Raw genomic sequence first — 22,813 nt, forward strand, 5'->3', positions numbered from 1 at the left:
AGAATTTCACAGAAGATGTGGATGTAAACGCCCAATGGAGTGTTTTTGACATTGATTTTGGCTAGAGTTTTTTTTTTGTTGTCATTATTGTTTTCTGATAAATCTGTGCACTATAGCTCAAACACAAGTAGCTGTTGTATTAAACATGTATTGAAGAGGTACATTTTCCTGGAAGTACAGTAATTCAGAAGTTGTATCATTCTCTTTTTTTCTTTATTTTAAATTGTAAATGCTAATGTAATTAAGTTCCAATAACTGTATTGTGAATCAGTAGCCTTTAAAAGAGTGAAATTGTTTCTTGACTGTAAAGAAAACATAATAGGAATCTGGGAAAGCTGTGTGTAGTTTTCGCTATGGCCATGTGGAACCAAAACAGTATTTGAAAAAAAATATATAAGTAGTTGCATTTTAGTCCCTGAAGCTCTAGTTGCAGTTCATGCAGTCATAATTGAAACCAAAAGCCAAGAAAATATACCACTTTACTTGAGAAAGAACAGCTATGACCAGACACCAGGAATGAAAATCCGTTTTTAGTCTGAATGGGTGAGATAGTTACCACCACAATGCAAACCTAGCTTTTCTTAGGTGACAATTTTTTTTTGCATTTTTTTGTAATAGAAATCAGTATATTCAATTCTGTTCTTTTTATACTGTCCAGTGTATGCATTCACTAAATTCTGATTAAATTGTAGTGTGTTGCAGTTCAGATTTTTAAAAAATGAAATTTTATTTTCCTAAGCGCTTCCCTCTCTTTTGCATTTTTATTTTTTTGTTCATGAGTTTTTCAAGGTCGCATAATTGCGTGAATCATAAATTGTGCATTGATCGACTGAAATCAAATGCTGAGGTTTTCTGTTGAGCAATACACACAGAGCTCAAGTTCCCAATTATTGCCTACAAGAGGGAGAATTCAGGTCTGGGAAATGCCTTTGTTGTTGTATATTCTGTACTGTTAAGAGACAGGCAGCTCTTCCTGACATTGTATTACAGTATAAATGGTATTGAGTCATAGTGTCTTTTGTGTCATCTGCACAAACGCTGTTAAAAATCCTTTGCACCAAACCTTAATAAAGAGTTTGCCAAGGTCTTTTATTGAAATCTTGCATTATCGCTTAATTTAAATAAAAAATATATTTGCCAGAAAGGGTGCTGAAAGGCAGATATATGGGTGGCGAGTTACCAAAGAAATGTGTGTAAAATGCATTTTTTTTGTGATTGAATCTTTAAAAGTATTGTGATGTGGAATGTCTGTTGCATGATCTCTGTGGTCATTTCTTTTAGAGAAGCCGGCACACTTTTGGAGCCACAGTAGCTCTGTTTGAGTGTACATTTAGGCAGAAAAGGGATAGTGGAATTTGATGGCAGGAGATGGTGATTGGGTAATGCAGTCATTCACAGTGATTGTATCCACTGTGCTCTCCCTTTATCATGTTTTTTAGGCATTGTTGTCAGTGTGCAATTCAACCCAATTATCTCTGTGTGCTGCTTGACCTGTGCCTCTATGCTTTCTAGTCTCTTGCCTCACATCAGCATGCCAGCCCTGTTCTGCCGAGGTTCGCACAAGGTGAGCCCAGAAGCTCCTTGCTAATGTGCCTCACTGAGACATCTCCAGTGAGCCTTGCACACTCAGCTGCCATGGAAGCCCAGCTGCGGCTCTTTTGACGCACATGTTACTCTGTGTCATCTGTGTGTGCGTGACTGTCCTGGGGAAATATAGTATGTGCTGTACCCTGCAGTTCTCTGATTTCCCTTCCATTCTTACCCTCACCCCTCTTCCCCCGGCACACATGCCCATGTCGCTTCTGACAACTCATTCCCGAAACATGTAACCCATATCCCCGTGATCCTTTCCTTACTGGAAGTCCTCACGGTTTAGAACTATTGCTTCATGGCACACAGCTCCATACTCCCTTCCACCTTTGGTTTGGCAGTGCTGCTGATCGTTATTCCTTGACATTGGGGATGGCATTAAAGAAGAGTCTTATAGAACACAGATACTCAGAAAATAAGATGACAGCAACTCCCTTTGTCATCTTTTGCATTGCACAATCCAGAAAATGATACAGTACGTCTGTATAGAAGTGGATCTTTAAAGAACAAAATACATGGATTGAAAACGGAAAACAAGCTGTGTATTAATAGAGTCCTGTAGCGGTTTAGCCTGCAGGGGCATGCTTAATGCACTTTGGTGGGTTCATCCTGTACTATTTAACTTTTCATGACCTATGCTATCATTTATGTCAATAATTCATGTACAAAATTAAATAAGATTTTGAATGTTTTGGAGATGGAGTACAGGTGGGTTCTGATATTTTACATATCTGTGTTACAACAAGATACGAAAGAGTGAATTTTATCCTGTTTTATATTTTTGTTTGTTTTTAATCCAAGGTAGATTTTCTACATGAAGTCTAGAGATATCTCACATAAATCTTCTATTTTTGCCTTTTTCTTCAAGCGAAGTATTTTTATGTCCTGTTTTTTTTTCTTTCTGAAAGTATACAATATGCATTGTCCTCCAGTGCCACTTAGTGTATCATTTACGGTATCTTTGTTGTTGCTTGAACTTACATAATTGCCACATGCTGCTTGTTCCAGATAGTGTGTCATATACAGTAACTTTGTTATTGTGTGAACTTACATAATGGCCACATGCTGCTTGTTACTATTTTATTTCACCATATACTGAGTTGTTACAGCTGTTTGCTCAGCAGATGTTTTTGTATTGGATTTATTTATTTATATACAGTACAAGTCATAGGTATCTGTTTCTAGCACATGACAAAATTATTGTTTGCAACTGCCCCCACTGTGTTCCTAATTTAACAGTTACAGTAGGTTCCAGAGTATGCTGTGTAATAGCAGTATTTAATGCATTTTTCCATTTATTAATTGAATTTTTGTTTATCAATTATCAATGGTTTAATTTGACTTCTAAAATAATGTGCTTTGAAAAAAGATATCCATTAGTGCTCTGTATTTTTTAACTTCTCTCCTGAGCCATTAAGATTGTTCCCTTTTCATTTTTTTTTTCATTTTGATGTGTCTGTGTTAATGGTTGTATGGTTGTATGGTTGTTGTATGGTTGTTAACGCTGCCGCCTCACAATTCTTGGGTCATGGTTTCGATTCTGGACTAGGGTGTTCATGTGGGTTTTCACTGGGTGCTCCTATTTTTTCCCCACCTTCTGAAAGCATCTTAGCTAGGTTAATTGGTGTCTCTGAATTACCCCTGTGTTTGCACGTGCACATCTCGCCCTGCAGTAGACTGGCGTCTTATCCAGGGTGTTGTCCTGCCTTGTGCCCTGTGCTTCTGGGATAGGCTCCGGGTTGCTGAAGCCTCTCTTGCCAGGAAAACGCGGCTTTCTGATAATGGATGGATGCCTTTTATAATTTTATGAGCCGATGTGTTAGAGGGCAGCCTATCTAATTCTTAATTGTTTTTGATTCAGGCAGCAGTTCCTAAGGAAATATGTATGCAGTGAACATCACCACTGTAGAGTGGGCTTTTGGGCTGACCAGGGTCATCTTGGTGTCTTCTTAAACAGCCAGGATGGTTTGGGGGTGACTTGCAGAGACCCCCGTGAAAACTACACTGCTCCCCCAATCACTTTAAGACTCCTTGGAACTTGCCCCTGTCACAGATGAATGGCTCTGACAGGTGAATGTGTCAGAGAAGAATCTGCCGTTTTAAAATCGGGGCGTATTTAAATCCAAAATAATAATTAGTCCTTGCAAGAAAACTTCTATTTATAATCGATTTAATTAATGTGTTTGTTTTCAAGTTAACCAGCACGTACATAATAAAATGAGTGTGCTTTATAGACCTTAGTGTTTAACTATCCAGTGGAAAATGAAGAAGAAAACACCAGACATCTGCCCTGCTACTCAGCATAGTCGAGCAATAATGCCCTCGTTCCTAAACAACTGCTTCTTACTGTTCCTCGCTGCTGCTACAAATACATTAGAAATCAATTATTTATGGAACCAAGTTGAGACTTCTTTAATCTTGTTCTTTTATCCAATTAAAGTGTCTAACCACACTAAGTCTTCCACATCTTGCCTTGAATGCTTTTTATTTTTGGTTTATGTATAACAGGGAATTAAAGCTAGAGAGGAAAGGAGAATAAAAGAAAGAATGTGTAAAGTGAAAATTAACTTTTTTAGCTAGTTGCAAAGAATCTATTTGAAGTTTTAATATTTAATAGTTATGCACCCCATTCCAAATGCAAAGGGACATATGGGAACAATGTGTTCTTTCATGCAAGGAATTCCTGATGCCTGCATGAAACAGCAAAAACTATTAAGAATAATTTCCATAGGGCAAATACTCAGTTTAACTTGTTTTTTTTATCCAGAGTAATTTAGAAAAATGTTGCATTTGACCTATTTCTTATACTTATGCAGGAATCACTTAAGACTGTTGACAAATATCGACTGTAACAAATAATACATTATTCCATGTACTGTAGCACATGTCATTTTCATTTTTTGCATAAATCGAGCTTGAGAATATTGCTAGAATATTGGACCATAAACATGAAATTAATTGTAGTCACAGTTCTCGTCAGTTTTGTTTTTTGTAATGGTAAAAATGCTCGCTCTCTAAAACATATTAAATTTGGCTTTGTAGAAGATAAAGGTTTGGAAATGTTTATTAAAAACTTTTGAACAGAACTCACCATATGTGATGGAAGTATGTCATATTTGTTTAAGACTCAACTGTTTCATCGTTTAGCTGATCCTCAATACAGGCAGACATATGTTGGGTTTATTAGATCTACTACTAAAGCTGTTACTCATTTATCTCCAGTTATGTATCCCCACTAAGCCCAAAGTAGGGTACATTGTATTTTAGTGTCACAGCACAGCTTTAATTGAAATAAGTTATAGTATTAGACAGCTTACATTTAATGTGAAATGGAGCAATGAGGAAATGCCTTAATTAATCTTTTCAGTTTTTTCCACAAAAGATAGCATTTAGTCATAGTCTTAAATAATGTTAAAACCTCTTCAAGGTGAAGTTAAAGACAGACTGTATTTTAACCTTGTCACTGATATGAATGTCCAAAGTGAAAAGGGCATGTACAGTAATTATATTACTTTAACATAGTTGTGCCGATTCTGAAAAGTAGAGGTAATTATAACCAGCACCAGCCATTGGATAGTAAGACATATACTGTAGATTGAAGATTACTTCGTTCTAAATATCTTTACACAGATCCATAAAAATAAAATGTTGGACTTCTTTCAATAAGAATAACAGCTTTATGCACAATCTTATCATACACAACATGCTTTTTGCTTTTTGTTTTAGATGCACTATTAGGAAATACTCATTTTGTATCTATGGAGAGGTTTTGAAAAAAAACTAAACTTATACTTTTAGCAGTATACTTGTGGATTTAAAAAAAATCTGTTCTGTTCATGTTCATATTGAATTTGAACAACAAGGTCTTGTTATTAAGCACAGACTAATCAATACAGGTCTATCTACTGAAGTGAGATTCAGAGTAATAAATAGCTTCTGTTCAATTTAACAAAAAGGGAATAGCAGTGATATTATCGTAGCATTAGATGAAGCAGGTCTGGTAATACATTTCAAAAGTTCACAGTTATGAATTTTTAAGGTTTTAGCTATGGAGCATTCTTTATGTACAACTTTTTAATGTATCTGTCATTTTATATGTACTTACATAACTGAATGAAGTAGTGAACTCTGTGACCTCCATCACCTTTTGAACTTCACCAGTTCCTTACAGAAATGTCAACTGCTGCTGCAAGGAATGTCAGGACCTCCCTTGTAACCTCTGTACCATGTTAAGGACATGTTACTCAGCGCAGGCTGAGAGTCTTTACTAAACCCAATGAGACAGTGTTCTGTCATGCGTTCATCCTCCTCTTTAAAGAAGAGCAATCCAGAGAAGTTGCAATTTAACACTAGGGGAAAGAAAATTCAAAGCTCCTAATGTGTGTATCTAACACTGTACTGTTGATAGACCTAATCTTAACTTTGTACTAAAATTATTTTATATCATTTTAATATCAATTCTCTGTAGATCTTTGCAAAGCGTTTTTATTTTATTGCACTCTTTGCTAGTTGAGATAGGGTTTTCCTAATTTTTTTATCAAATCAATGTTTTCTTGTAGCATTTTTTTTTGTTTTATACATTGTTTTTGAACTGTAGAAAAAGTCATTGGTGGTTTAGTTAAAAGAAAAGCGATCACATTCAGGATTGCCTAAGTCAAAAGTGTTGAATTCCTTTCTAAGAAGGCATCAGAACACAGCCTACAGGGCAGCAGCAATGTGTTTTTAAAGAATGATCTCACACTAGTTTTGGCAGGACATGCAGGAAGAGCCTATTGCTATTCGAAAGTGCCCCTGTGTGTGCTGAACCTGAGACCTGTATCACTTACAAGGTGCCTGTAGGAAAAGGATTTCCGACAGTTTTCCTTTTCGCTGTCTACAGGCTAGACCACTTAGAAAATGTTTGACTTTCTTTTCCTTCCACTTAAGTGAATTTCTGAGTAGAGGCCAATTATTGGTTTATATTTTTGACAGTTTGAATTAATGACCTCCTTGTTTAATTTACTTGAGATTTTATAAACTTTGTGATATCCATCTAAGATAAGCCTTCTCATTATTCAGGAGCTTGCTGAGGCTGTTGCACATTGTGTCAGTCGATTCATTCTAACGTTTGACTGTAAATCTCTCAGTTGCATGGCAGATTTAATGCACTGGATTCAACATCAGATTCAAAGCATTTAAGGTGCAATGTTAGCACATGTAAAAGGTTAAAGATTGGCTTATGCAAATTAATTTACCCACCTGCATCTGTAGGTTACTCAATCTTTAGTTGAAAACCTTGCTTGCCTGGACAGGCTCCAGCTCCCCTGCAGCCCTGTATTGTATAAAGCTCTTAGGAAATGGTTGGATGTAACTGACTTGAATTCAAGAAAAAACCCTTAACCAAACCAAATTGGCAGTTGAAGTCTTTCTATTGAACATTCAACATCAATACCTGGGTGCAGAGAATATACTGTATGCTTTGTATTGTACTGCTCATTTTTTGTCTTATGTAAACACGATACAGTTCTAGGATGCTCCCATTTTTGTGATATATCCCTTAGCTGTGCTTGCACTGTACAATGCAAAACTAAGCTGAGTTGAATTAAAAGTTAAGGCAGGCAAAAAATAAAACCAAACTTAAATTAATTTACAATATCTAAAATTTACACTGAGAGGATCTGTCAGAAGATGTTAAAGAAAACATTTAGAGATATCTCTAAACTTTAAGATACCGTTAATTAAATTGGTAGTGTCATTAATTGGGTTGAAGATATCTTGCAATGAGTTCAAGACATCTTAACTCAATTAAAGATATCTTCAACTCAATTAGAGATATCCAAATGCCACGTCTTCATTACATGCAATCTGGCTTTCCCTCTTGTTTAAAAATATCAGTAATGTTGCCCTTCAATACCAATGTAAGCTGCTCTAGACTAATAGTTATCAGTGCTGTTTTCTCTTCGTTTAAAATAGATCTGTGTAATATTTTTGTAGAGATGATACTGTATGTAGCACATACTGTATAATGATTTCTAAATTATATAGAATGGTTAAGACAAATTATGGCCCTGTTCTTTCTTGTTTGTGTACTGATTTAAAAAAAAAGATTATTGTCCTTTCTTTCAATTTTGTATGTCACACTGCCTGGATTTACAGTATGTATTGTTGTATTGTATCTGAAACATTACTTAGGATGTTAATTTATGAAACAGGGCAAAAACTCCATTTCACTTTTTAGTTTTTTTTCTTACGATGTATGACCAGTAACACCACTTACCGTACATGTACTTTACTATAATATAATATTCATCTGCTTTGCCACAGCACATTTGAGTATATTCTGAGATTAAATATTTTCTAAACTAGTAAGGGAAAAATAATAATGGTACTATAATTCAAGAAGAGCAAAATCATCCATAATGCTATCCTAAGAAAAGTCTTTTTGAGACTTCCCAGCTGTGCGGAAACCTTGCTGGTTGGCTGGTAGCCTGCACTAGCTTTGAGAGCTGGGCAGTTTCTGTGTTACTTACTGTTACACGTAATGCAATAGGCCTCACTTGGGATGGGTAAAGCATCAACCAGGGTTTCTTTCTTGAAGCATCTGGGGCCCCAGCCTCCTTGCCCAGTGTCTGAGCTCCTCTTTCTGTGTCTCCGCCAGGCCGCTGTGCCTGCTGTGGGGAAAATGTGGTGGGAGAAGGCACCGGCTGCACTGCCATGGACCAGGTGTTCCACATCGACTGCTTTATCTGCATGACCTGTGGCCGCAAGCTCCGGGGAAAGCCTTTCTACGCAGTGGAAAAGAAGGCGTACTGCGAGCCCTGCTACATCGTGAGTACAAACAGCGGCGAGTTTTCTTTTCTCAGAGAGAATCGTGTCGTCTTCGTCAGGCCCCCTCCCACCTCCCAGTGTGGATTCCAGGGAACGAAGTCAGCAAGATCGCTACAGACATTACACCCGTACAGGGGGAAATGAGGCTGGGGGCCGTGCTCGCTTTCCTCCACAAGCTTGTCTAAGCATGTAGCCCATACACAGGGGTTTGCCACGACTGGTGATGCAGAAATACAGCTCTTACCGGTAACAGTGTCACGTCAGAGGCGTTGGCCAAGCCATAGGGACTGCCCTTGCACTGAGACTTGGAGAGTCCATCACATTTTAGAAATGGGCTTAGTTAGTGTGGTCAAGAATGGTCACCCTTTGCAGGTAAATGCTCTCATATAGCATTACATTGGTAAAAATCTGACTATTTACTTGAAACTGGTTATTCAATTTCTTTTATTCTAAGTACAATAAACTACTTTTGGTCTACGGACATTAAAAATCTTAATCATCACAAATATTCCAGTAGTTAAGTATTTCAGCCCAACAATATGTATTGGTTACCCTGCATGTTCTACATTTGCTTAAAATGTCCAGCTGATGTGGAAGGACTGCAAGCCATTAACAAAGTTTATTTTATCTTTAGGCAGCTGATGTGAAATGTGCACAATAGCATCTCTACTTTAAATTAGATGATCATAAGACATTTCACACCAGGTGATGGTCTGTGAATATTAAATACAAAGATTAAAAGAAAATAGTGGTAAGGCATGTAAAGGGTTCATCCGTCTGATACACACATCTTTCAGGAAGTATATCTGATAAGCATTCGTACATTGGCAAATCACACTCGAGATATTAAGCAAATATTAAAATCAAATTAAAATCCAAGATAGCATTACTTCCCTTTGTAGATTTGAAATGAAATAATGGCCTTTCCCACCTCTTCCTTTTTTGTCAGCCAAAAATATCCTTTGAAAATTATTTTCTTTCTACAAACAATGAAGTTCATCAAAAAAGGGAAATTAAAATCAGTTCCAGTAACATAAGTTGCAAGTACCATTTTCTGGTAGTTGATGAGATGTGACTTTTTCTAGAAACTTGTGAAACTCTCCTTTTTTTCCCTCCGGTAACCTGATGGTTATGCAATGTAGATATCCAGTAATTCTAAAGTAAGGAAAGTCTTGTGGTACCAGAATCTTATTTTACTAATTTAATATATATTTCTAAAAGCAATAATTCAGTTATATTTACAGTAAGTGAATAGTCACTAACAAGATTTACTAAAGGCAACGTGGGTAAAGAAAAATTTGTTAAGGGGCCTACAGTATCAACTATTTTAAAGGATCCAATACTAAAAAACATGAATTTACATGATAATTAGTAAAGCATTTTGTTTATTGCTCTACAAAATTTATCACAACTGACCAGTTTTTTTTCCTTTTCACTAAAAAATGTATTTGCATAAAAGGATGATAAAAAATATTTTTCTTCATAGTATTTCTAAACATATCCTACCCCCAAAATCTTGTGATTTTATAACTTTTTTCAGTTTTGTTGTCCAAACACTATAAACACAAGACAAGAGGCATTTGTAACTAGACATGGAGCGAATCTGCCTCGTTGTCATTTGAAAGGATATGTTCTGGCAGACCTTGTGCACTTTGGTTCCAAGTTCTTCTTTGGTAAGAGGAGGGAAATAGTATAGTTGTTATTTCAAGCATCTCCAAAAATACAGAGTGGGGTTGCAGCTTGAACTGTGAGAAAGCCTCCAGGGCCTCTATGATGCTCTTCTCTAGGAATTTATTCATTTCTCTCAGCTTAGGGTCTTGTTCTGTCTTCTCATCTTATCCGTTGATAATCACAAAAACAGAAACCAATGTGTAACTGCAACTGAAGAAGTCTTCTCTCAACAATCTCTCACCAGCCCTGCCTGTTACATTGAATCCAAAATCAATCTAAATTCAACAGAATATCATATCTGTGTTAATCAAGGGTCTGTGGACTGAAGAGTACTTTCTCAGTGTTCACATTTCTCAGTTCTCAGAGTTACATAATTTAACAGGTCAACAGTTAAATTGATCACAGTGGAATTGGTCCATATCTTTTGAACCCGGGATTTAATGTTAACCTTCAAAACATGCTGAGGAATTAATGTTAATTATTTGGATATTAATATTTTTTATATATCTTATACTATGTACAAATAGCAAGTAAGTTTTCTGCAGGAAAGAACAGCGAGATCTCCTGCATGAAACCCACGTTACTATGGTTGTGTTTACACGGTACTTATTCTGGTAAGTATTTCACAATCTGAAGAACATGACTGTGAACGCCAGGAAGAGCCAAGTGGCAAGAGGAATCAGGAGAGCTGACTGCTAAAAAATAGACCAGTGTGTTTCAGAGAAATTAAGTTCCCACTCATAATGTTTCGGTGTGCTTAGGGATTTTTGTAGTCTGTGATTTGGCCAGCTATTATCATCCTGCAGATGTTTGCTCACACTCAGTGATATTCAAATGCATGGGGTTAACATACTGTTGTAGGGAAAAAAAACATGAAATGGTGTCAAAACGTCACTTACCTTATTTCTTTTGGTTTTCTCCTAGTACTGATACAAGAACTTTTAACATGGACTTTATTATACCCTAATCCCTAACTTGCACATCTTGAGTAAATGAGTTGTTTTGAGTTGCTGTTTTTAGATCTGTAATATAATATTAGTGCTTCCCTATGGTCATCTCAAACTGAAAGATAAAACTCCTTCTGTAAGTTATTAGAATTGAAGTAAAATTGCACAGAATTTAAATCATTACACGGAAGTATTTAGTGACTGCTTAGTTTTTCTGATGCAACATTTACAGAAAAATTATAAAAACATTAGCTTTTTTATTTCATCCTTCAGGTAAGCTTCAGCTTTGCTGAATGTCACAACAGTAGTCTGTAGTCTGTAAAGAAGATCTGTTATTCTTTTCATTTTTTTAACTTGAAAGATTTAGCTTTCGAGTAGTTTTTGTGTATGCAGTAAACAATGTATACATACTGTATAGTTTTACGTTTTCTTCTTAAATCATTTTGACTCAGCAGCACTCACAGTGATTGTATCAGTCTGTGCTGGATGTTCTCCAGCTCTGGTACATTCACTAAAGAGTGTAAGATAATTCAAGAACTTTATTTATGCATTTCATCAGCATAAATGTTCTTCTGGCGTAAGATCAAAAGGATGGAAAAAATCAGAAAAAGGATCTTCCTTAATGAAAGTTATTTCTTCTCCTTTTATTCCCTTCCTCGGGGTCATACGCCTCTGTGTGATTAAGGAATGTGTGTAAGACTTTTGTCTCTGAAGAGACATGTGAATCCTAAGTGCAGTACAGGAAACTAGAAAAAACCTTGAAGTAAGTCTAGGAATCTTAAAATGCTCAAAGTACATACGTTTTTTTTTTCCACGAAGAAACAGAATTCAAATAAAAAGCACAGAAATAAATTAGGTCCTGAAAAATGACATCTGTCTTGTGACCTAACTCCTGTTTAGCAAATGGAGATTCTTTGCAAATGCATTTGACACAAAGTTTTTTAGTCGCGGATTCTTCTGTTTGATTCTTCAAACAGGAGGTTTGATGGTTTGATGTTTTTTTTTAAGTTCGTGATGTGAATTTAATGCCTAGTCTGATGGAATTTAATTGTTATTCTCTCCACATTCCCATTTTCCAGGTGGTGTTTCCTTAGTGATACAAATAACAAAAGTTGCAAGATGGGGACAGAAGATAAGTTGCAGGATTTATTTCATATACTGTAGTGTAGGGTGTTTCACTCCACTACTCATAATTTTGTGGATGATGGGGAACGAGGAGTAAAATTGCAATATATAGAACTACCAATGAAGATGATGCAATATTACTTGGAAATGCAGGAAAATAAAAATGCATTCTAATCAAATTAGATTTCACCATTCTTATCCTGTCTTCACAGCCTTTCTTTAGTAAGCAGAATAATGGCAAAATATTTCATGCTGCTGCCAAGATTCGGTAATGAATAGAAAGCACATCCTAAGTTATGTTAGGTGCAAACCAATGAACTGACATTAAGATTTGTTAAAAACAGCTAAGTCGCTCTCTCTTTGCTCTATATACTTACAGCTTAATAAATTGAAGTGTCAGCCAAAACATTGATTTAATAAATTATAGAATATGAAGAGAGGGTTACTTACTCTTTTTTAAAATAATGGTATAGTACTGCCTAGTACCATACATTATTTAAAATTTGTTGAAAGGTGAGCTTCAATATTTATGATTTTTTTAGATTTATATTTTTAGTGTTCACAAAAAGTGCTGGATGTACAAGACAAGGCCCCCCTGTCTATTCCTAAAGTAATTGCTCTACAGGAAGCAGCAGTTATATTCCCCCTGCTGTGCTTGACTACAATGAGCCTGCACTTGCCTTAATTCATTGGTAATGCTGTTACATGTATCGAACTCTTCCACACACACTGCCAGCTGTCATGTCTTTCTATAATAACTTTAACATATTTTATTCCATATACAGTTCAGTTGTTTTAATCATGATGGTGTAGTTCCCTGATGACTCTTCATCTTTTCCTGCTTTGGACAAGTTATGTGACATTCCTTGTCCTGGACAGATTTGGCATGAGCACTAATTTACAGAATCTGAAGTTATTGAAGGCGCCACACAAAATCTGCCTGACTATGGCTCTTTAGAACCAGGCCTAATGATCACAGGCAAAAAGCTAAAGATATTTAGTAAACTTACTGTACGTTAGAGTGACATTGAGCATTAGTATAGTAATAGAGTACTAAAGCATTGTAGTAAAGCTATCAAGTTGTGTTCCATTTATATCATATAGTTTATGTAGTTTAAAGTACATGCCCGTTTGTTCCAGAAGAGATTGTTTTTTATTGTTGTTTTTTTTTGCTGAACTCAGATAGGTTCCAACATTTCCAGGTGATACTTGAAGGTATCCTGTAAATGAGTGACATGGCTCTGAAATAATTTCTCATTTTAATGATTTAATGCTTTTCAAATGATCAGAAAAATATTTTTCCCTTCCATCTTCTGGATAAGCTTTCTTTAAAATGGCAGCTGGATTCAGCCATTTTTATTCCTCTTAGAGATAATGCTTTACATTGTACTATAAACTTTTGTCAAGTATCAAATCTCACGTGCATCTTCATCCTTGATATTCTATCGTATCTACCAGTAGTTATACCCCATTCACTGACTAGATAAAGATTACCTGAAATAACAAGTCTTTGTAATTTTAGTTTCCTGTTTTTATCTTTAAATAAGCCCCAAGGTAGACTTATCACCGATCCTGTGAGTAAATGCAAGGGCTGAGTGAGTTATCTTAATTATCAACGGTACAGCTTTTGCATAACATGATTTTGTTCTTGCAAATATGACAACTTGTTAGATTATTGTTCCTCCTTTTTTTTAATTTTAAGTAATCATTTGAAAAGGGTTTTTAACTCTTTCTTTCCTTTGGCTAAATCTGCTTTCCTTAGCCTGTGTGCATTTTTGCTCTTTTTCACAATTCTTTGAAATAACTGTCCACATTCCCAAAAAGCTAGCCAAGCATTTTTGATCTGTGAAACAATCTGCATCTTGACTTTAAAACTTGGCTGTGGTGATTTGTTTCTTCTGGCATTTCACGAGAACTGGAACAAAGTTCAGTTTAGCTACGGCATTCAGTTAATCCATATTGTACATTTCGATGTCAGTGCACTTACATTCTGTAAGCCAAATTCGAATTTAATTTCAGTTTGCTACTGCATTTGAGTGTGCCTGTTCATTTTATATGCTTGTGGCCATTGATGTTTATTCTACTTTTGGGGACTGAGTTTCAAGAATGACATATTTTCAAGGATACTAAAAGGTCATGGCCCTTCGGTTTTAAAATTTCACAAGAACAGTGAAACAATGTGGAAACAAATTGTAGTGAGTAAAGGTGTCAGGAATGTGTAGCAGTAAAAATAAGCTTCTTCAAGTTTAAAATTGAGCGTTGGAATCTTAAGTGATGTACAGTATCTGTAATTAGCACTTTCAATAATGCACAGCAATTAAAATCACAATGACAACAAAAACTGTGGTACTCTTAAAGCACTCCTGAAAATAGGTGTAGATTTTCTTTAATAAGATTGTACTGTAGATCACTGTGTTAAAAAGGATTGCTTCCAGTCCTGGCTAAGACTTGAGTTTTAAATCTTAGAAACTATTACACTTTAGGGGCATGGAATTATATATTTTCTGTTTTGTATCATTAACACTGGATTTAAATTAGAGGATACTTTATTGTGCTATTTGCAAGACTAACTCAAAAACATACTAGGGATTTCAACTCTTAGTCTTTTTTATGGGGCTTTACAAAGATTATGAGGCTAAGATGTTACCTGCATTAGTGATTTTTTGTCCAAATGTCCAAACTACAGCAGCGAAAGGGTATATTTTGAATTTACTTGATATGAAAAATGTCTTTTTTGTAAATAGGTTGGCACTCTCGTTGTCATTTAGAGCTGGAAATGCAATGAAAACATCAAGCTGATATTCCTGAACGCTGATATTCAAAGACATCAGTATTTGTCTCAAGCGTGTCTGGGTTAAGTAACCCTAGTTCTTGCTCTGAGCTAATTATTATAGTGCAGATGTGTTCAAGGTGGAGTAATAGTGGACTTGTAATCTTGTAGCAGATTTGTCAAAGTTCATTGCTACATCGCATCAAATTATTGTTTCCACTAAATTAAAAAATACATACACTGTAAATGCCATATCAGAATGTTCACTGTTACCCTTTGAGTAATTACTGACTTCAATGTAGATCTAATTACATTCTAATGTACAAGAATATGGACCAACCTAGGGGGTTCACAAACATTTTCTTGGTCCTGTATATCTCACAGCCTTAAATGGTCTCTGTTCATGGCTGTTCCCTTTCTTAGCACTTAGCACAAAACTGATTTTACAATTGAACGTACACTTTGGCTTGTGGCTATAGGCCTACTGAATGATCAGATTTGGCATTTTTGCTCCTGTACATAAATGTTTAACAACACAGTATTTTTTCAGGCGGCTAGTAATGTTAGAAGCCTTTTTATTCTGCTATGTGGTCAAGTACCTTGCGGCAGGCTTTGGTGTCACAAACTGTTATCGGTATTTAAATACTCACAAAAACACTATTTTGTAACCTTGTGCGATTTTGTGTTCAAGGCCATGATCGGTATCTCAAGATCCACAAACATGGCTGACTAGTGAAACTAGTCACTTTCTTCAAGTGACTGATAAAGTGGTCACTTCAATTCATTTCACTTTACATACTGTACATTAAAAGTGTTGTGCTTAACTGCTTTACTTTTTTCACTTAAAAAAACAAACAAAACAGGTGTGTATCTACCTATTCACACAATTTTGTGCTTTCAAGTGTTGACCCCTGTCATCTTTGTATTTTCTGATGGGTCAGTGTTGTTTTGAGAACACTTTATATTCATATTAATTACTTTAAACACATGCATACATAAATAAATTCTTTGTCAGTGGATGAATTATTTACATTTTCCTGACCAGTTCATGTGAACAATAATTAACCCGTATGAATCCGCTTCTGTTTAATTCAGGGATTATTTGTGCTTCTTTCTCTGCTTACTGTAATGCTACTTCTTTGTCATAGCCATTTTACTCATGAGGAATTTCAAAAACAAGATCAAGAAAGAACAGAATGGATTTCATGCGACCCTGCGGGAGGCTACCGAAGGCAGTGATTCTCTTGATATAAAGGGTGACCTCGCATTAAATGCTGGCTGAGATTTCAAAGGAATGCAGTCATTGGAATAGATCTGTTGTAGGATGTGAAGAATAGCATTTGCCTTTAAAGGATTTTCCCCAAAGTTTAACAGGACATTTAAGATCTTTGTTACTAATATCCCCTTAATTAAAAAAATTACTGTAAGTTTCGATCATTTGTAGTTACCTTGGATTAATGGCACATCGATCGTGATACACTTTTGTTGCTCAAAGCAGCATTTGACACACATGACTTTGCTCTGCCAGAGCTACTCCTTGCTGACCCTATAATGCTGAAGGGTGTTGTGGTTTTTGTTCTGCCTGAACTTTTAACTGCCTAGTTAAAACAACTATTTGCCCGTTGTTAAAACATGGTTACTCCGCTCCAGTCCTTGAGTGCTGTAATGTAACCAGGCTTTCATCCCACTTTAGAAATATAATCTAATTACTGTTTAACTGGACTAATTTAACACCTTTCCCCAACACTTCAGGTGCTAGTAATATAAAGACCACTGGGATTGTATTTGTGTCCAACTGTGTTATGTTGTTGATGATTTAAATAAACCTAACAGGCTTCTTGGGCCGTGGTTGTGCTACAAGAAAAGCTGCGCCCACCCTTATCACTACCCTGTCATGTGACAAAGTCTATTTCATTCATAGAATTTGCTTTGACTTTGCCAACGACTTCACACTTAGTCATGTGGCAGATTGCTGACTTTCTGTTCAAGCATTTAGAGCCAAAATCAGTGTGAACTCTTGGTAACCATCCATATGACATACATACGATCTTGAATTCCACATTAGAAAAATCTGTCAGTTTATTGACAGCATAACATAGAAACACAGATGTTCAATAACTACTGACAAAACTGGAAAAAATCTGTAATCAAATGAGTCCATTTTTGGCTGGCCTTAGTGGAGATGTTAAATTGTGAAGGGTAGTGATCTGGTATAGATTTTTAAAATAATGTTTTACACCCAATAAGTAGCATTTATAGCACTGATAGGAATTTTTGTGCCCTTGTTTAATATCGAGCAGGGACCACATTTTTAATATATCCTTACTCGTTTGAACTTTAATGCAGTCATTAATCTGATAAATCCTTTCAACATGAAATTAACAAAACAGCTTAAAATTAAAAGCTGTCAGTAGCATTGATGAATATTACAGTGGTTTAATGGTTTAAGTGAATACAGTGAAATGTGTTGATAAAATTGGTAAAAGGCCAAAGTTTTTTAACAATAGATTTCTTTTTCAAAGTGTTAGATCTGAAGTAGATTTTAGCTTAAAAAGCAGAAGTATGAAATCCACCTAAATATGAGACACATTTCTTGATTCCCATAATCATGAAGAAGATATGTGGCTTTGATTTTGAGTGGTGATGGGACTGTGCTTAAGATACCTGTACAAATCACAAACTTGTAGAAGGAGACCTGAAGAGAATACCACCTTTTTTCACAGTGGGTGGGTGTGCCATTATTACACTGGGCGTATAGTGTGAAATGCCTTGCACTCCATTCTGTAAATACAAGTTGTGATTGTAATTGTTTCTTTTTTTGCAAAACCACATCACATAAACAGTGTGTGATTAATTGGAAACTTTGCTGAGACTTTCTCTATATATTTTTCCATTGTCAGCTAAACAGCAACACCTTTGAAACCATACTGTCCTATTTAGGAACTTAGCCATTGATGATGTACTTTAATAATTGTTGGCAACTTGGCAAACATTTTTATAATCATATAATTTTTAATAATATTGTAGTCTAATAATTTAATTATTTAAATTAATAATAATTTAATTTCTAATAATGTTATAGTCTTCAATGTTAAGTTCAAATATATATTTTGTTTTCTGTGTGAAATGGCTTAATTAAGCATTTTTAAAAAGTGTTGAAATCATATTTAGGGAAATATCACTGTAGTTTCCATAGTAACTTGAAACAAAGTATAAACGAATCAACCTTGAAACTCCCGTTTCTGTTTAGAGGCTTGTTGAGACTGCTGTCATATTAGTGGGGGATTCTCTCTCACAAATGAGCACAGGGAAATCGGAAGTGCAGACTAACCTATTTCTTTGTGTTCAGGAGTGAAGGTTCTAAAAAGACATAGCCTGGTCATATCTGGGGTCTCCGTTCATTCTGCAGAGTTGCTGTCGTCTTTCGTGTTAAGTAGCAAGTGTGATCTCAAATTTGCAAGGAGATTGTTGATTGCTAATTTATAATAAATCAGTAAAAACAGAAAACATGGTTTTTGTCTACTAAGATCTGATTGTATAATGGTGTGAATACATATAAACTCTAAATTAATATTGTAGCTCTTACTTTGCTCATTGGTAAAAAAATTGTAATCTTTTTTTTTTTACTTCGGTTAATGCCAGCTTTCTGATTTTTGACTTTCAACTACTGTAGTTACAATTGGGAATCTAAATCATCCCTCAACATATTGGTGTATCACCTTTTCTCTATACTGTTTTCTAAACAGAATTAAATTTTACAATGGAACTACTAGTATTATTCTTGTTGGCATTAATAATAATACAAACCCCAGTAGTCAGTAGCATGTATTGTCATCACCCTATAATTTGCATTTATCTTTGAAGTTGTTCCATTTTTTAAAAGATATTCTAAATGTTTCCTCTTGTTTTTATGATGTCAGTTAGAGAGCGACATTATTTCAGTGATTCACGTACAAAACAATTTTAATTGTACTATGTATGTTCATTTGTATCCAAACATTTTATTATGCTCTTATATACTGTATGCAGTATATAAAGCCCGTGTCACAATCAGCTTGCTTCCTTCCTGTTTTCAGGAAATCTATAATGTATGAAACTAAGAGCTCTGTGAAAGCAACATTCCTGTCAAGGCAGTAAAGCAACACATTTCTGCTTAATGCTTAATAACCATGTCACAGTAATTTAGTTCCTAGTATGTTTTTCTGTATAATCTGTATACTGTTCCATTATGAAAACATCATAATTAATAATTACATAAAACTGTAAAGAGGCATTAATAGAAGCAATGCTCTTCCTTTTCAAACAATTCTGATGGGAGGTTAGGGCAGTTAAACTGTGCTATGTTGTCTTTCACGTCAACGGGCACAGATTGCTCATATTTCAGAGAACAGCAAACTGCGAAATCCTTTGAACTGCAAGTATTAAAAGCCACAGCCAGGGATGTTACTGAAAAGTCATTCTGAATCTAAATCCGCAAAGGCTCAAGCCCTGGAAAAGCAGCATACGGTGTATGAGACAAACAGAAAGTTATATCAAATAGAATAAAGTCATTTGCCATTTTTAAACAGTGTAGTGTAGAATATTTTTTAATTCCTAACATTATATTTTCAGTATGATGTACTGTACATATTGCATCCTTGAAATTATTTTTTCTGCTTCAATTTGGAGCAGGGGACAAACTACAAAATTGTGATAGAGAAAATTTGATTTGGTGACACAGCAGTAGCTCATGTAGTGTATATGCCGGGCCATGAAAACTATTGCAACCGTTCCTATGGTATCCCAGTTTGTGAAATTACAAAATGATGCATACGCATTTTTAAACTTAAGTATTTAAACCAAGGAACTGAATATATGTTGGAACAAATTTGGAAACAATTATGCCACAGTTGTTTTTGTTTAAATGTCTAACAGCTTTGCACACCAGCGTGGAGCAGGTTTTGCCCATTCTCCTTGACAGATTTGCTCAGGTTCTCTCAAGTTTCTTTCAATTCCCTTCTGAACAGCAGTTTTCAGGTCATTCCACAGATTCTCAATAGAATTGAAGTCAGGGTTTTGCCTTGGCTACTCAACTGTTCTCACTTTACTAATACGGAAACCACTCCAGTGTAGCTTTGATCATTAGTTTTTGATCACTGTCCATCTGAAAGGTGACTTTTCTCTCCAGTTTTAAGTCTTACCAGTCTAAAGTCTTACCTCTAGTATTTTCGGTTATTTAAACAGTGATGTGATTGAATTGTTTTAGTTTTTCTGTATTTAAATTACCTTGGAGGTTATGGCGATTTCCTTTTCCTAACATTTGCACCCAGGTGGTATGGAAATGGCCTAAAGGCTGAGATTAAGATTGTTAATTAGGATATGAGCTTCTTTAAACGCCAAAGCAAGTATACAACTGTCTCACCCCGTTTTTTCTGAAAGTAATGCCTAAGAAAGACACCAACTGTTATGCCATCTTAGCTATACTCTTTAAAAAATATCAATTGATTGGCTAATGTTGTAACAATTAGACCTTGGTTCTTGATTTATAATAGCACTTTTTTTTATTTTGATATTTTTGAATCAAATTATGCCTTTGTATGCCTTAAGGCTCAAGAAAAATAAAGAGCAGCTTCTGGGACCACATTGTCTTTTGCATTGCAAATTAATTTAATTTGGATTGTGGTTTAACTGAAGGAAAAACTGTTAAGTGTGTTTTTTGTCTGATGTTTTTAATTTTCACCTTAAAATACCCCGTTTTATAGAGACTTAGTTGCAAACAACAATAGTGTTATTCTTCACCTAATGCCAAAACAACAGTCAGTTTTACAGGTTAAATACATCAGCAAAAAGGCTTGAAAGACAAATTCAGTACTTAGTTTCTCTACCGTGACTGTTGAGTTTAATGTAACTATTGCTATGCTGCTTCTTTTGGACACAATATCAGCAACCACAAAGTCTTGGCTTTCCTACTAATAATTTTTGGTAAATAATTGAAAGTCCAGAGTCGATGCTATCTTTCATGTCACCACTGCATGCAGTTTTTGAAATATACTGTGCTGCAATACATATTTTTGTCTATGTTTGCATAGAGAACTCTGTGAAACATTGCAACTTTAAGAGCTGAACAGTACAAATGGGAATCACAGCTCAAACACAGTGTTTTGGTGTCCATTCAATTAAATACAAGCAACAAGAAAATTAGCAAAGATCATTAGAGGTCAGAGATGACTTAAACACACTGTGCTTGCCCCCAGTCCAATGAAAAACCATGTGACCTAAATTTATTTCACCTCAGGTGGCCAGTTGTTTGTTTAGTGTTCTGAGTAAACATTTAGTGAAACATAGGAAGCTAAAAGAAAATGCATTGTGTTGGAACAGAATCCCTAGGCATCTGCAGCCCTCTAGTGGGCAAATTAACTGCATTTCTTCTCCTTTTCTCATTTTTTGTTATTCTCTACATTGAACACAGCAGTAGTTTGTTATGGTGTTTTTTTTTACCTGCATCAGACATTTATAACAATCATAGTTTAAAAAATAATATTCACTTTGATGGTGAAGTCAGCACTGTATTACTTAACATATTATTCATAATGATTGGATAACACATTTTTTTTATGTTTCTTGTTATAATTCTTGTTACCACTGTTTCTGTCTCTGGTATGCTAGAGTGATTATCTAATTTAGTAGTTTCTTTACCTCTGAGGGCACATTTTTGTCACCTGGTGATAGATATAAAGCTAGTTACACTTGTCCGAATAAAGGTTCTTCTCTCACGCTCCTGCAATGACAGGCATACAAAACAGCTGACCTAAGAAAAAAGCTTGCATCGGGCTGCAAGTTCTTGAACATCAAGTAATAAGAGTATTTTAAATGTGATTAATGACTATTCTTCTTCAGATAGAACCCACCCACAAGGAATGGTAAGGTAGCAGTGTGGAGCAGTGGTTAAGCTTCTGGATTCTGGATTCTACCACATTGCTGTGGTACTCCTGACAAAGGTTCTTCTCTCAGAAGGGCACTATTATAAATGAGAATGTGTTCTCCATTACTTGGTAAATCAAAAGTATGAAAAAAAAATGCCCTTGTAGATTTTAGGTAGGTCATTTATTTTTTTTTTGTGATGGGCAAGAATTCTTCTCCCTCTATGCCAAAAGTTTACTGTTTTGTCGAGACGAGTTAAATCTCCTGCTGGAGTGCTACAATAGTGATAGAAATCCAGGGTTTTGGTTAGCCAGTGTATAACCGAACCCCACATCTTATTAGTTTGGTGCTCACCAAGCATTTAAGAGGTTCCTGAGAAAATGACTTGAAGGACAGATCACATCAAACTGACTAGTCCAGTGCTGGTTTGAAAGCTTTCATTGTATTTTCACACGCCAGCTGAGAAAAGCTTTACTTGTTCCACCTGACCTATCATATCTGCAGAGTCTTTATGTATATATATGTTTTCTAAAGTAAGATAAATCATGTGTGTGATATGTAAACTTTTAGTAATGAACTTAAAGAATAGATTTTACAATGTCAGTGTGGGAACCCTTTTCCTTTATAAAATGTCTAGCTGCTCTGCCTGCATTTTAGACTGCTTTATGTATCATTGTCCTGTTACCAGGGTTGCTTTTCCTAATTGTGATGCCTGTTATTCTCATTAATACAGAGAAATTGGAAGCGTGTTCAGATTGCTTCTCAGAAGAGAACTGGGAATGGATTTATGTTGGTGGATAACTGTATTGCTGCCTCAGCGAACTTTGACCGATAAATGCTTGATGCCTGTGAAGACTATAAATTTCAGTGCAAATATACCCTGCAGTACCTTTGGCATTGAACAACCACAAGGTTCAGTAATTGATGTGGTTCGGTAATCATACAAGTGTCATTTAATCATCTAACCCTGTAGCACAGCACAAAGGCCATGAATAAAAGCAAG

At 35.5% G+C, this 22,813-nt stretch overlaps 1 protein-coding gene across 3 annotated transcripts in view; it reads left to right on the forward strand.

Moving 5' to 3' along the window:
• lpp (LIM domain containing preferred translocation partner in lipoma) overlaps positions 1-22,813 on the forward strand; it is a 200,898-nt gene that overhangs the window by 165,104 nt on the left and 12,981 nt on the right. For all 3 annotated transcript variants that reach the window (XM_088913330.1, XM_088913331.1, XM_088913332.1), the window contains one exon: positions 8,228-8,397. In XM_088913330.1, coding sequence (XP_088769456.1) covers positions 8,228-8,397 — 170 coding nt within the window. The remainder of the gene's footprint in view (positions 1-8,227; positions 8,398-22,813) is intronic.

This window comes from Atractosteus spatula, chromosome 4 (genome assembly GCF_055471065.1).
Source record: "Atractosteus spatula isolate fAtrSpa1 chromosome 4, fAtrSpa1.hap1, whole genome shotgun sequence".
In the NCBI taxonomy this organism is placed as follows: domain Eukaryota; kingdom Metazoa; phylum Chordata; class Actinopteri; order Semionotiformes; family Lepisosteidae; genus Atractosteus; species Atractosteus spatula.